Consider the following 13,857-nt stretch of genomic DNA (forward strand, 5'->3'; position numbering starts at 1 on the left):
TAGAGAGACAGGTGTGGTGCACCTTGAGGATAAGCATGTACGTGCGGGGTTCTGTACATGCTGACAAGACCGTTATCTAATAGTCTAGCACTACTTGGTGGGTTCGCGGAGCAGCGAGGAAGGCCTCCGATACCAATTTCCAACTTGAGAATGATACTGCATGTCACGTGGGTGGAGTAGAATTTCCAGAGACCTACAGAATCCTGGACTAAGGATGATGAAGACTTTCATTCGATAGTACGTTAAGTATAAACCAAGCGAGTCATCTTCCGTTGCACTGGTAGTGACAGCAGCGCCTACGGATAGAAGGGAATGGCCTCACTGCTATCTGCCCGACGCTGGTAAAAGGGTATAGCCTCACTACTGTCGTCCCTCTTCTGATAGAATGGGATAGCCTCGCTGTTTTCCTCCCTCTTTGGATAGAATGGGATAGCCTCACTATTCTCCCCCCGCTTTTCGTAGAATGGAATAGCTTCGCTATTGTCTTCCCTTTTTGGATAGAAGGGAATGGCCTCACTCTCCTCAGCCCGCTTTTCATAGAAAGGAATGGCCTCACTGTTGTCTGCCCGACGCTGGTAAAAGGGTATAGCCTCACTACTATCGTCCCTCTTCTGATAGAATGGGATAGCCTCGCTGTTTTCCTCCCTCTTTGGATAGAATGGAATAGCTTCGCTATCCCCTGCACGCTTTTCGTAAAACGGGATGGCTTCACTATTGTCCGTACGTTTTTCGTAGAAGGGAATTGCCTCGTTATCCTGACCAGCTACATAAGGCGACGTCAGCAGAGAAACATTCATTGGGCGGTTGTCCAGACCTATGGGTGCAGTATAGGCCAAGGGCGCTCCAATGGCCAGAAGTGCGACGATAACGTTGAACTGCATGATGGTGGATGGTTCCGAAGGGAAAGTTCTCAATGGGAATTCAGAATGCGCACAGTAAGGGTTAACAGAAAGCTATGCCGATATATCCTCGGTGTCGAAGGACGGCCTTTATATCCACGTTGTGAACACATCTGGGACGCATGCTGAAGTACAGCCACGTACAGTTTGCGCTTACGTTCAAATTCGAGAATAACCTTTTGCGTCGTAGATGTGGTCACAGGGATGATAATACAGCAGAAGGATTCTGCTGGATTACTCTAGCGGGCTCAGACACATGGTCAGCATATAGTGGATGTAACATGGATAGCCCTCCAGTGTATCCTATAAGCTGGACCATCTGAATCCAAGTTCTATGCCTGCCGGAAGGATCTATATCTCCTCTTCGCCAAGCATGCCAAGGCATGTCGTCGCGGAATCCCGACGGACTTGCCGAATCTGTGTTTGTTCTATCAGTCCTTCAGGTTTCGCTGGGGTACGATATTCCGCCATATTGCACCACTTCAGCCTGATATGATTTGTATCTTGGTCTATCTCGCTCTTCCAGGCGTTCAATATCCGTGTAAGTCGCTGCCGCCATAATACGACCGACAACGAGGCTCACCCTTAGTTGCCGCAGCCATTTCTTCTCTCGTTTCACATACCTGAAGCGCCCTACCACTATTGATATCCTCTTGGTTTGTATTGCTTGACTAACGATACTATGCCGAAGGCTCATGAAGGCTCCAACGGCCTAGACGATGGCTTCCATTCAAGCTTGAGCCAAGAGGATCTAGCAAAACCACTCCTGACCAGCAATGACACTACGCATAAACATGATCATGGTCAAGTGGGGTGGATAGTGAGAGCAGCACAGCGCGTATCCCCCCAGGGTAACGCCATCATGCTATGGCTCACCATTCTCAATGTGGGATTACTGGTAACCTCCGTTATTCTCTTATTCGTGGTACTATCGCGACAGGCCTGCGTCCAGGACCTGAGCGATCAAGACAAATGGAAGTCAACATCTCATTACGGTAACGCTGCCTAGATCTTCCACTCGATTTGCACGTCACACTGACCTGTTCAGCACCTCTACTGGACCGTGTGAATATTCCAAGAGTTACCTTAACCCCAAATGCATCATTGTACGACACTGATCCGCCTTCAATTCTCCGGATCCCGACAGGGAGTGAAGCCGACGCAGAATGGTTCCGCATCGGCACCGGAGTCATGCCGATTATCATATCCTCCGATGAAATCCACAAACTAGGAAAGGATCCCTCGGTTGCGGTGAAAATCCCAGAGGAGCATGGATATGGTGATGATGCATATATCGCACAGACAGAGGTGTTCCATCTCCTTCATTGTATTGACATGCTGCGGAAGGAGATCTCCTACGAGCATTATTATTATCCTCGGTTTGGGAACAATCCGGATGCGGAACATAAGGCACATATTGGTCATTGTATAGATATTCTGGCACAGGCCATCAAATGCTCAAGTAGCGTGGACGTGATTCTGTTCAACTGGGTCGAGGGGTGGGACCAGCCATTCCCTGACTTCAGGAACCAGCATGTTTGTCGGGACTTTGACACTCTTCTGGCGCATGTTAATGAGAATTCGGTTCCACGCTCAGTGTGGAAAACAATGAAAGAGCCACCTGCGGGTTACGTGCGCCTGCCGGAACCTGCGCCGGCACGACCAGCCGAACCAGGTGGCACTGTATGAGGCAATGTGTTTTCTATAGACCCCTAATCATCTGTTACCGATACATGAAAGCATAGAACGGTTATGTACTTTGCTTCGGGTGTCCCGTCTAAATCGTATGTACATCAAGGGTGCCGGTATCATCTCGCAGGCCTCGGACACAAAGGGAACTACAAGTTGATGTAATTTAGAGCAGAACCTTCACCCGCGTACAGAGTGACGCGGGATCCGGTCAGCTCGTTGAAAGAAACTTGAGAACTCAAGACGGCACCTCATTCTAGCGCTCGTAAGACCCGTAATTGTGGTCTTGCCCCAGTGACATAAAAGAATAGTGGCCATAAGACCTTGTGAAGCATAATATATTGTCGTCCATCCCATCTCTCTGGCTTAATCTGGAATATGTTCAAAAGCATAACGTGGAAGGTAACCTCCGGACGTATACGACCGCTTTCAAGGACCGATTTGTGCCTTGCAGGATTCTGAGCTGGTACATTTTCGTCCAATCCGGAATAACCATTCTGATGTTGAGGAAGTTGCCCTAGCCTACCGCAAACTGCTGCAAGAGTTGGTGACGCTGAACATGCATCTTCCCCTATATATGCTTCGCTTGCTGGCAATATGCATATCTAGGATCGATGAAAACCGCATAACCTCAGAGAGCCCCCGTGCAATTTTCCAACCAGACCTACTTGCTCATCCCCGACATAATATGGCACTACGTGAATACAGGTTGAGCCATAGTATTTTACTCTTTCTATTTGATCATCAGGACTAGCTACCTTCCGATATAGGGATGACTTCACAAGTTGTACGTAAACGCCAGGCCATGTGTGAGAGGTTGTCAAAATAGCACAGCAATGGATTGTCCTGTAGTCATGTCAGTCTTTACAAGGCAATATAAACTGTGAAGATACTATACATCATTATACTATTGAAGCCGATAGCAAAAGACTTCCATCCGAGTCGATCTAATGCACGCCGATATTTTTTCCACCCACAATCTGATCTGCTGCAAGCACACGCTAGGCTCATGTGACGTTTGAGTAATGAATCTGCCAAAATTCGCTTTCTAAAGGCTCATCTCCGAATGGAGAGCTCAGCTAATGACAAACCATCGCAACATTGCAGAATGAGATTGACAATCTATCCACCTGAGCCGGCTCTTCCGTATAGACCTATAATAAAGATTTACCAAACAGCAGACCTACAGCCTTGTCTTACAGTTCCGGAGAAAGCTTCCCGCATACATGCGTGTTCTGTTTGGAGGCATTATACCGTCTTCGCCATATAAGCTCCTTCCATGAGCCCATGATTTTGCAGTGCGGACTCTAGGCCCTCACATGGTCTACATGACTCTCCCCTCCCCACCACGAGTTGCCAGACACTCGAGACAAGTTCCACGCGCTAGAGCTTGGTTTGGACATAGTAACCTGTGAATCGTCACACACCTATTGTGTATGAGCGTCAGGGTTGATTCCGCCTTGGCCTGGTTGTAACTTGTTTCCCTCGTGAAAAACATCATAGGCAACTCCGAGGTCGTAAGGGCTAAACCACATTATGGATCGCCACTCCAGCCGTCTGGGCCGTGGTTTCCGGAAGTGTTCATTTTGTCCACTCAAGCATCAAATAGCGACTTGGGGTTTCCTGTCAGTTACCTTGGACCGGGAACGACGTCATCACGAACATATATTCTGTTCCAAGCCTTAGGGGGGGCGTATGGTAACAGTGTCCACTCAATTGACCTCAGGGATCTATCCACGCCATGGTTCACCCCTCTCTGGACGCATGCCTGGGCTAGTCTCTATTTTTAACCTGTCCATTATCTCCCCATCGAAGGATTATGATTACTGTGAGCGCCAGTTACGGCGGTACAGGGCACTTTAACCGTCCGGATAACATATGAAGTTAAGTATTGCCCAAGATATTGGGCCAGGAATACCGGCATACGAGCGTTTTCTCATTTGAAACAGATTAAAGACTATCACACAGTATTGAAAGGACAAATGTCTTATATACTGCCAAGAAGCGAACAGCGATCAAAGGGCACCGAATTGGCTGTGAGTCTCGCTGTTCCTATCACAACCTTCGCGTTCATGGTTATTTTGTTCTTGTATGTATCATCCACATCCATGCAGAGCATCAAGATACTAAGGAAATACTACAGCCTCGCTTTAAAGCTGTGGAGCATGCGGCATCCCTACCAAGTAAGGACGCAGGATAGTGGGGTACAGAGGAAGAAGGTGTATCCTGAACATGTTGTGCTTCGAAGCATTCCGGCCATGGCATTAGCATCACTGGAGCAGTCCCGTGAGTTAGAGAGCAGGCCTCAAACAACGGGCGGAGAGAATTGGTGAGGATATCAAGGGTTATTGCTATACTGCCATTTCTATTAATACTTTCTGCTAGCTCCATTTGCCTTGAACAACTAGGCTCGACTGATATGGTTTTTGACCTCCAATGCTGTCATCTTTTCCACCAGCATTGTCTAGAGCGATGGTACTGGAGCTTCCACCAAACCTGTCCTCTTTGCCAGTCCCCACTGACAAAGCGGATTGCTGCTGAAGATGCTGTGTAGCGGACAATCGCGGAGAGGCACTGTTCCTCTGCGCATTTAGAGACGTATGATAAACTGTGGCCATAAGGCTCTTGGTGCCCATCGAAATGAAAGTGGGCATTGTTCTATAAAGGATCTGCTTGACTCTCTCCTGCACGGTCGGTCTCCAGATGCAAAGCAGACTTTCGAAAGCTTCCACCTGGGTTCCACACCAACGACTAGACAATCATAAAATCTAAATGAATCTTCCTTCACCAGCATACCTCGATCGGGTGTACAAGCTCATATTGGGAAAACACTGAATATTGGCAATAATGTAGACAGTAGTGTTTGAGGAGCCTGGCTTACCCATATGCATGTTCCACATGAAATATTCCACATGGCCTCGGCTCAACTGCTACAGTAGGCATAGGGTTTATGTGAATGACAAAAATCAATGTCAGGTTTCAAGAAAACCAGTTACGGATACCTGTGACTTTCGAGTGGGCATTCCGCTGGACCTTCTGCCATTTACAGCCAATGAGTTCCTTGAGAGATGCATGCCATTGGACAAATCATGCGAATGTATTCCGAGGTAAGACAGTAACATGAGTCTGCAGAATTAAAATAGAAAGTGTAAGAAAATGATAGGCTGCCTTTGAACTGTCGCTCACAAAGTGGATCATCGAAGACGATGCAGACAGCGGACAAGGGGAACAGATCAAGGAAAAGAGTCAGGTTGAGGGGTCATATCCATCCCATGGCAGGAGACCCAATGCACTATTTTCAGAGCGACGGCTTTGGAATGTTTAGGTCGATGAACAATTCCGGAAATCGCAGCAAGCGCGGCTGGAAAGGCGCTGCTCACTCCCAAGACTGTCTCTAGAGCTGCCTGTCTAGAATCGGAAATACCTTTCAGAATAATGAGACTCCCAGACACGGGCCAAGCGGAAGGGATAGGATATGCCGTGCCGTGCCATGGACCTCATGGGTGAGACAGAGAGTCAATCATGGCTGTAGCGATCATGGATATTCGGGCGGCGCGAGAATGTACCGGTTATCCTGCGAAACCAAACACCCAACGTCTGTAATTTGTCACGGATGTCGGGCAACTCGTAGTGATGTGAAGAGCTTCTTGAAGGAGGAGCAATATAGACCATGCGAGGGCCTCTTAGATGATAATATGGCTGACGGCAAATTGGACAGCTTGCATCCTCGCCACAAAGCCAACGGTCGATACACGGAAGGTGAAAAATATGGTCGCATGGAAGGAGCCGATATGGCGAGGCGGGTCCTAATGTCTCTAAACAGAACACGCAAGTATCCGGGAAGGTCTCTACGAACATGTAAGAAAAGGTTGTAGCCGTAGTAGATATGCACGGTCAGACTTGCTATCACTCCATCTGGATTGTCCGAATGCAAACGGCATCTGCGAGAGAAACAGATCTCGTACCGTCAACCTTCCCCGCTCTGTCGGATGAGGTACATGCAGGTAATACCCAGACATTGTAGTATCATATTTGACATATTTGACGAAGTGGACTCAGCTAGAGGGCGTCGCCCCTGTAAAATCCGCCCTTTGGCACATTTATATGGAAGATCCAATGGAACGATCCGGTTCAGGCGGATATGGTCCCTGTCAATCAGTTTAAACGCCTCTTCGTCGAAAGGAAAATGTCATGCAGGCTCGCGCGGGCCGTTAAAGAGAACCACGGAACGAAGCCCGCAACAACAAACTAGGGCATCGTCGTGGAGATGATCACCTGCCAGCCAAGTTCTCCAGGCAGCAATGGATGCTTGTTATATCAGGTAGCAGGGACAGCCACACTATCGAAAATAGAGATGAGGTATCTATCGGCAATTGTCCAGTATCTTTTCGTCCCGAACAGTGCGACAACGTGACCGAGGGTGTTTGATAATAGATCTAAAGTGACAACAACATGAAACTCCACTATGGCCTCCCGCCAATTGGTCATAGCATATCCCAGGATGTCTGACCGCTGCCCTAGTCGTCGTTCCGTGGTCGGCTATCGTCATGCTATGACAGTCTGCCTTGTGTGTCCACCCTCGATCAGGTGCGCTGGACAAACATCTGCAACACACCCATGGTGTGTGTCGTTTTGAGTGTCGAGAAATTGGTGGTATAGAACAGTCGCAACCGGGTTTCACGAATCCCCTGATGGGGCAGGAATTGTATCTACAGCATCCGCGCCAATGGATAGCGCCAAAGTATTGTAGTACTACCGGTGCATCATTAACTTGCCACAGCGGACCGTCCGTGCCGCCTGTGCGTGCGGACAGGTTGCCAAACAATGATACTATCATGAGTATATAAGGTTTTCCTGGCCGCCGGCCGACACACCGACCATGTTACAAGGCTTGCTACATCTCTAATCGCTACATCGTTGACAAGAATGGAGAATAAGAAGACACACCGGCAGCGTAGCAGGCAACGCCCTGCAAAATACTGGCATTCACTGACCCAACTCAAATTCTGCCGTGACTATCGTAGCGATCTACCACCCAGCCTCTCCCGTTTTACAGGATATCGTCCCCCAGATGAAGGACCTCCTTATGACCCGCTACCAATACCTCCATTCATATGGCTGCCCAAAGTTCCCTTAAAGTATGAGACATGGCTCTTTGCATGGATCGGGGCTTTTGGGGGGATTCTCTTGATTGAGGCAATTATGTCCACTGAGACAGCATTCCGCGATGTATACCATACCCCTACTATCATCACATCCTTCGGGGCCTCAGCTGTGCTGCTCTTCGGGGTGGTCGAATCCCCTGTCGCCCAGCCTCGCAACTTTATCGGTGGCCATTTTCTTTCTGCATTGGTTGGAACCTGTATCACTCGGCTTTTCGTCCTCAATGGTCAATACCAGGGATATTTAGACAACACTCACTTTCACCCTGCGACCTTTATCAATGGGGGCATCTCGATGGCCACGTCGTTACTTGTGATGTTAATGACAGGAACTGTTCACTTACTGTGCGTCGCCTTCCTCCCACAGGGTCACGCAATACTAACTGTTCAGCCAGGGCCGGAGCGACGGGTCTCAACGCAGCCGTTCAGTCGGACGTTGTCAGCCTATCGTGGCGCTATCTTCCAACCGTACTTGCTTCATCATTGATTATGCTGGCCTGGGCAATCCTGGTCAATAATCTGGGTCGTCGGAGGTATCCCCTTCATTGGTGGGCTCCTGGGCCGACTTTTGTCCTGCCTCCGGGCCAAAACCACGACCAGGAACTGCGTCGAGTAGAAGAAGGCGAGATAGACAGGGGCGCGTCGGAAGGAGATCTCGCCGTTGAAACTGGCAATCCTTCGGAAGCCCACCGTTAACGAGCCAATTCTATCATAGCAGGTAGTTCCGGCCGTGCTGATACTGCTCACATTTGAGAGTCACCCAATGTGACGAGGGATTCCATATATCTAAGTGCGTGTCTTGTTTTCATATCAGCGGAGCGACCATCAGTGGAGCACTGGCACGCATGTTGATTATAAAAGCGGTTATACGTTTCCCTCATTAGAGTTCGGGGACTAGCAGCAAGCTCGTGTATTGATCTGCCCCAGCATCGAAATGCCCTGTTCAACGCACGATTAGATGGCTCTAGATTGCTAGCCTTGATTCCCCCCTTGAATGATCTAACTATCCGATACTTCCGGACCTTGCTACCCAGCACCATCTTGCCATATTGGCATAGTCATGTTCATTGATCTCGTCGGTATCTCGAATCGCACGCTGTCGTACAATTCTGAAGGTTTCTTTTTTAATGGGCTTTGTCCATGAATTTATATCTTCCTCGATAATATCTTCGCCCAATATACTGTCCTCCTTCTTGGGTTGACCGGTAGATGCCAAAAAATAACTGACCCAAACGCAACTCCCAAACGTCATGTAGATAATTCCGAGGGAGACGAACGGGGTCAATTTTCCATCACCCCATTAACCAGCATTGGGACCAAGAGCGTGACACCAGGTTCCAAATCTCGTCCTTAGATTTTCATTCACCTCCAGCAGTATGCTTTCGCGCCGTCGGCTAGTTCGACTTGGCCGTCTCACTTGTCCTGTGTATTTTCCGTGTGACTTTGATACTGTTCATCACGGAAACTCTCTGCCACCTATTGGATTAACAGAGATGGTTATACGAGGAAGGGCAAATGCAGCTAGACCCAGTATACTACGACAGAGAGTCGGAGAGAACGTTTGGCTTAGCTTATCAATTGAGACCAGAAGTACGGCCAGGATGTGTAAGACGTCGACATCGTAATACAATGGCGCCGTATTGAATGCAGCGCCTGGACGATGCTGCGAAGACAAGGAACCAACTTGATTTGTGTACAAGGGCTTCTAAAATGGCACCAGATGCATTATACTTGTGTAAGCTTATAATTTAAACGAGGGGCCGTGAGTGATGGTGTGGTTGATTGCAAAACTAGAGTTTAGAGCAAACAGAGTAACCCAAAGGTTTTCTCAATGAGTGGATAACCTTTTTCTAACCCACGATTTTATTCCCCCAAGAGACACATGGCATCGATGGGAGGCTTCGTCTGCTGAGGAATTCGATCGTAACGTGCAGATCTTCCCCCGACGTCGATATTCATAGAATTTACGACGGCACAGAGGGCAGCTCGCATCTTCGGTACAAAGCCAACAATCGATACAAGGTAGATGAAAAATATGTTTGCACGGTAGAGCACGGTAGGCGGATTCGGGGCCCAACTGCTCCCAGCAGAGCTCACATTCCTTGGGGAGTGCGCCTATCCTTCCGTCAGTCTTCCGTCCGAGATAGTGGCTGTGACCAGTTGTCTGGACCCACCTGGCTGGCTGACCGTCCAGTCTTTCGATCCAAAATAGCGCGGCATGGGCGCCAATGCGAGCTCTTGTTGTGTGAGCCCACCTCTTTCTGTCGGCGAAGGTATCTGTAGATAGTCTTGGGCCATGACGCTCTGACTCAGGAATATGTGACATCCGGTATTGGCTATGGAGATGGAACACCATTGCTGTATTGCAAGTCTCTGGACAGTCTTAAGCTGTCACGACTGATCCAGCAAGTCCCTTTCTACCATCATAACCGTGACTTCCGTAATTCATTCGTCCGGCACAGGCAGACGGGTCGCACGGGTGGGGCGGAACTTGGACGGACCGCAATTTGCAGCGCTCAGGTTCCAATGGCAAAGGATTAGTGGCTCTTATGATGATGCTGCCGGAGGGCAGAGAGGTGACCTTCGAGGCTTGCTCGGCGGTGGAGGGGACTGTCTTCTCGAGGTACGGGTGATGGGCAACACACTTCGCTCAAATGGCTCAGAATATCTGAGCCTCCACGAGACAGTGCCTGTTCGAGATAGATCTCCGAGTCGTCGTGCGCGAGCTGTCCTCTCTCGACCGGTTCAGGGGCTCCAACCTCGCTCAATGCCGCATATTCCTCGTCTGAATCTGTCTCAGAATCTGTACCTTCTCCGCCCCTTCTAGGGGGATTGTTCGAAGGCAGATAAGACGCTAGTAACTGTAATGTAGCAATCAGACCCACGCACATAATTGCAGTCTGGTTCTTGCCGAAAAGGTTGCGACTGGCAAATGGAGACGGCGTCCTCCCATAGCTATGTGTTATACGACACTGCGGGTAAAACGGGAATGTTGTGGATGAAACATTAGCAACGAACGTCGGCTTTTCCGGTATTGTATCCGAGCCACGGTTCGACCGCGAACGGATCCGCCCCAATCCACCGAATTAACACACATCGGACAAACATAGGAAATCCCGCGATATGCGTATTTCATGGGGACCTGGGACAGTATCTTAATGTATTTGATTTACGGGTGAGACACAAAGTATTTAGAGTGAAAAGAATGCTAAGGAAATAGAACGTATGAAGAATCAAGGGTGCCTGCTGCCGTTAAATGAGATGGGGAATATATATCTTGCCAATGTGATATCGACTGGACATTGATTATTCCAAGGACACAATCGACAACATCCGTATCCAACCAGGGAATATACAATAGTGACTATGATCTTCATGAGCGATGCAGAGAATTTCCTCTCGCTCCGGACGGCCCGCCCGCCTGTCCAAAATTCGGATGATCCAGAAACTGCACGGACCATTCCATCGCTCTGGAGATCTCGCTCGGCCAGTCGTATGAGAAGGGGATATCGCTGAGCAGGAGTGACGAGGGCAATGTGTTGGGCGCAGGGTTGCTCGGCGTGCTTGCACTAGCGGTCGAAGTCCCTAGTGGTGCGGGAGGAGGGTAGTATGTAGACGCACTCGCACGGCCAACTAGGGGGTGTAACGGGGTGGTCGGGCGGGAAGAGAGGTTTTCCGGCAAGGGAAGTTCTAGCCTGGTTTAGCGCCTGGGTGACAATCATGGCATGCCAGAGGGCACGGTGTGCGCGAGACTTACGCTCCTCCCCCAGGCGTCGTGCGCGTGACAACGCACTTAACATATCCGCCGCCTTCTGCGCCGCCACTGAATTAACGCTCAGCGCCTCAAACACCTTCAGGCAACTCTCGGCATCCTCACGCAGCGCCTGCGGCGACGTTCGTCCATGAAGGAAAGCATTGTCACTGTAAAAGGTCTCCGCAACGAAGAGGATCGAGCTCGCGCAGATCAGACAGGAGATCATTTGCCACCAGGGGAAATCATGGACGAGGCTGCGCTCGTCGGTGACGTTATGCAAGAGGTGGGCAGTTTGCTGGGCCTCATGGATGCAAATGTATTCTGCTTCGGCGATGCGTTCTTTGTGCTGGAGGAGGAGGTCGAGGAAGGGCATGTTGTTCATTTGGAGGAGGGGCAGGCAGAGGAAGGGGCGGTGGATGAGGGCGCGAAGGTGGTGGAATTTGACGGCGAGCATGTTGCGCTAAGGTCGGGTTAGTATATGACTCGTATCTTGAGACCCTGTGGATGTAAGGCGAGGGCAAACCTGGCGTTTGAAAGAGACCGATTTCTCGAAGGTGTGGCCCAGGTCGAAGCGGAGGTGCCGCGGGAGTTGCAGCTGCCATTCGGTAAGGCGATGGTCGAGCGTCGCGGTACTCTGGAGCATTTGCTCCGGTGACATGTCGATCTGGGATGGTCGATATAGCTCCCGGATGACCAATCCTAAGATACAAGAAAAGTCGATGACGGCGATGAAATAGTCCATCATATGTCCACGGACTCGATTGCGCTCCGGGCTGGCGATATGGTCGCCGCCAGGACTAAATGGTGCGTCGTCGGTGGCAGAAGGGAGGTCAACATGAAAGTCGGCTTCATGGATTGCCATCGGCCGTCCGAGCTGCAGAGCCAAGAGCCGGTCGAGCACATACAGGGAGTACCACGTGCGCCGCCAGTGGGAGCGGTCCTTGATCCACGGCTCCTTGGACAAGGGGCAGTTGGGCGAGTTCTCTACATGTAGACCGATGCTATGGCCCATGCGGATGGCGAATCCCAGGGTATTCCAACACCTGGTCGAGTTAGCCACCGGCAAAGCAAGTCAGGCAGACCGAATACCTATCTGTATGGCAAACGGCTAGTAAGAAGAAACACTGCACGAGCAAATTCCAAATATTGACAAGAGAGCAATCAGCGCCGAGTTCACGTGAGAAGTAGAGCCCTTGTTCGAAATACCGGAAATAATGACACGAGCCGCCGTGCCTCCCGTGCGGGAACGAGGTATAGTAGGATCCGATGGCGAAAATGAAGTCTACATCACCGATTAACCGACCCACTCTTGATCCAGGGGACATTTCCACGGGGCATCGTACTGAATAGTGCCAGCCACGGCCGAAACTCCGGCTGGTTGTGGTCGCCCGCCTGAAATCGGCCAAATTCTCGGAGGAGCACCGATTTACCGATGAACGGATACGCAATATGGATAGTCGACAGATAGACGTCCAAAAACTGTTCTGCTTCAGCTGGCGAGGGTACCAACGGCGGTTGGGTCAACGCCACGAATGCCCCTAAATTGGGATGATGAGTATAGCTCTGAGTGGGGAGATCGTCTTCATCGAGAGAGCCATTTCCAGTCACATATTTCCGGATGGAATGGACGAAATGGATATCGCTTGCCTTGCCCACATAAGTAGGCGAAGACTCCGTGGTATCGTCATCCGGTGGGGCGGCTATTGCGTTCGAACTGGGCTGTTCGGTTTTGGTAGCATCGGGGAGTTGATTCTGAATATTCTGCAGACCAGCATCAAGCTTCGCCTGTTGAGCAGAATCCAAGTGCAGCCTGAGCTCGCGAATCAATGCTTCATAAGATTGCGTGGCGTTTGCGTAGGCTGTGAGGAATTCCCCCGTCGTGCCGCCGGACAGCGCACCGTGAGCATCACGACCAGACTCGTCGAGTCCTCGACGGCCCAGATCAGGCTGACTTCCTGGCGACCCTCTCGGTTTGCGCGCCGACCATGAACAGGTGAACCCATATCCGTCACATCTGGAGCACACTGGTTGGCGGCCGTCACACTGCCAAGTTAGAGCTGGTTGTAAGCGCGGAGAACGGAGCAAACCTTTGCTTTGAGCAGGCGGCACTTGTCGCACGCAACCCCGACACGCTGACGCTTCATCCTAGGTGATCTTATTACGATCCGGTAGAACCGTGCGACAGGAGGCTCGGGAGTTAACGCGTACAAGAAGACCAGGATGGACTTGTGCGATGGTAATAGGATACATGACCTTCACGTCAATAACAGTGGTTTTCCACCACCGCCCCGGCCGGACCGCCCGATCCGGTGCTGCCGACTACGAGTCGTTTTTGTTGGCCCAGAATGCCCCC

At 50.4% G+C, this 13,857-nt stretch overlaps 5 protein-coding genes across 5 annotated transcripts; 2 read left to right on the forward strand and 3 right to left on the reverse strand.

Annotated features, from left to right (window-relative positions):
* Positions 1-296: 296 nt before the first annotated feature.
* ABOM_000034 (uncharacterized protein) lies at positions 297-881 on the reverse strand (the record flags this gene model as incomplete). Its single annotated transcript, XM_022527164.1, has 1 exon — positions 297-881. The coding sequence occupies one exon, from the start codon at positions 879-881 to the stop codon at positions 297-299; it is 585 nt and encodes a 194-aa protein (XP_022394769.1).
* A 700-nt stretch (positions 882-1,581) lies between these two features.
* ABOM_000035 (oxidase ustYa family protein) lies at positions 1,582-2,588 on the forward strand (the record flags this gene model as incomplete). The annotated part of the gene is made up of 2 exons (XM_022527165.1): positions 1,582-1,894; positions 1,948-2,588. 2 exons carry the CDS (start codon positions 1,582-1,584, stop codon positions 2,586-2,588), a joined length of 954 nt encoding a protein of 317 aa, XP_022394770.1.
* Positions 2,589-7,514: 4,926 nt separating this feature from the next.
* ABOM_000036 (HPP family protein) lies at positions 7,515-8,446 on the forward strand (the record flags this gene model as incomplete). The annotated part of the gene is made up of 2 exons (XM_022527166.1): positions 7,515-8,095; positions 8,146-8,446. 2 exons carry the CDS (start codon positions 7,515-7,517, stop codon positions 8,444-8,446), a joined length of 882 nt encoding a protein of 293 aa, XP_022394767.1.
* Positions 8,447-9,613: 1,167 nt separating this feature from the next.
* Positions 9,614-10,048, reverse strand: ABOM_000037 (uncharacterized protein; the record flags this gene model as incomplete). The annotated part of the gene is made up of 2 exons (XM_022527167.1): positions 9,614-9,865; positions 9,938-10,048. 2 exons carry the CDS (start codon positions 10,046-10,048, stop codon positions 9,614-9,616), a joined length of 363 nt encoding a protein of 120 aa, XP_022394768.1.
* Positions 10,049-11,123: 1,075 nt separating this feature from the next.
* Positions 11,124-13,648, reverse strand: ABOM_000038 (uncharacterized protein; the record flags this gene model as incomplete). The annotated part of the gene is made up of 6 exons (XM_022527168.1): positions 11,124-11,262; positions 11,321-11,964; positions 12,028-12,547; positions 12,711-12,786; positions 12,848-13,547; positions 13,592-13,648. The coding sequence occupies 6 exons, from the start codon at positions 13,646-13,648 to the stop codon at positions 11,124-11,126; spliced, it is 2,136 nt and encodes a 711-aa protein (XP_022394775.1).
* Between the last annotated feature and the right edge of the window lie 209 nt (positions 13,649-13,857).

Source organism: Aspergillus bombycis, assembly GCF_001792695.1.
Source record: "Aspergillus bombycis strain NRRL26010 chromosome Unknown contig00001, whole genome shotgun sequence".
Taxonomy (NCBI): Eukaryota; Fungi; Ascomycota; class Eurotiomycetes; order Eurotiales; family Aspergillaceae; genus Aspergillus; species Aspergillus bombycis.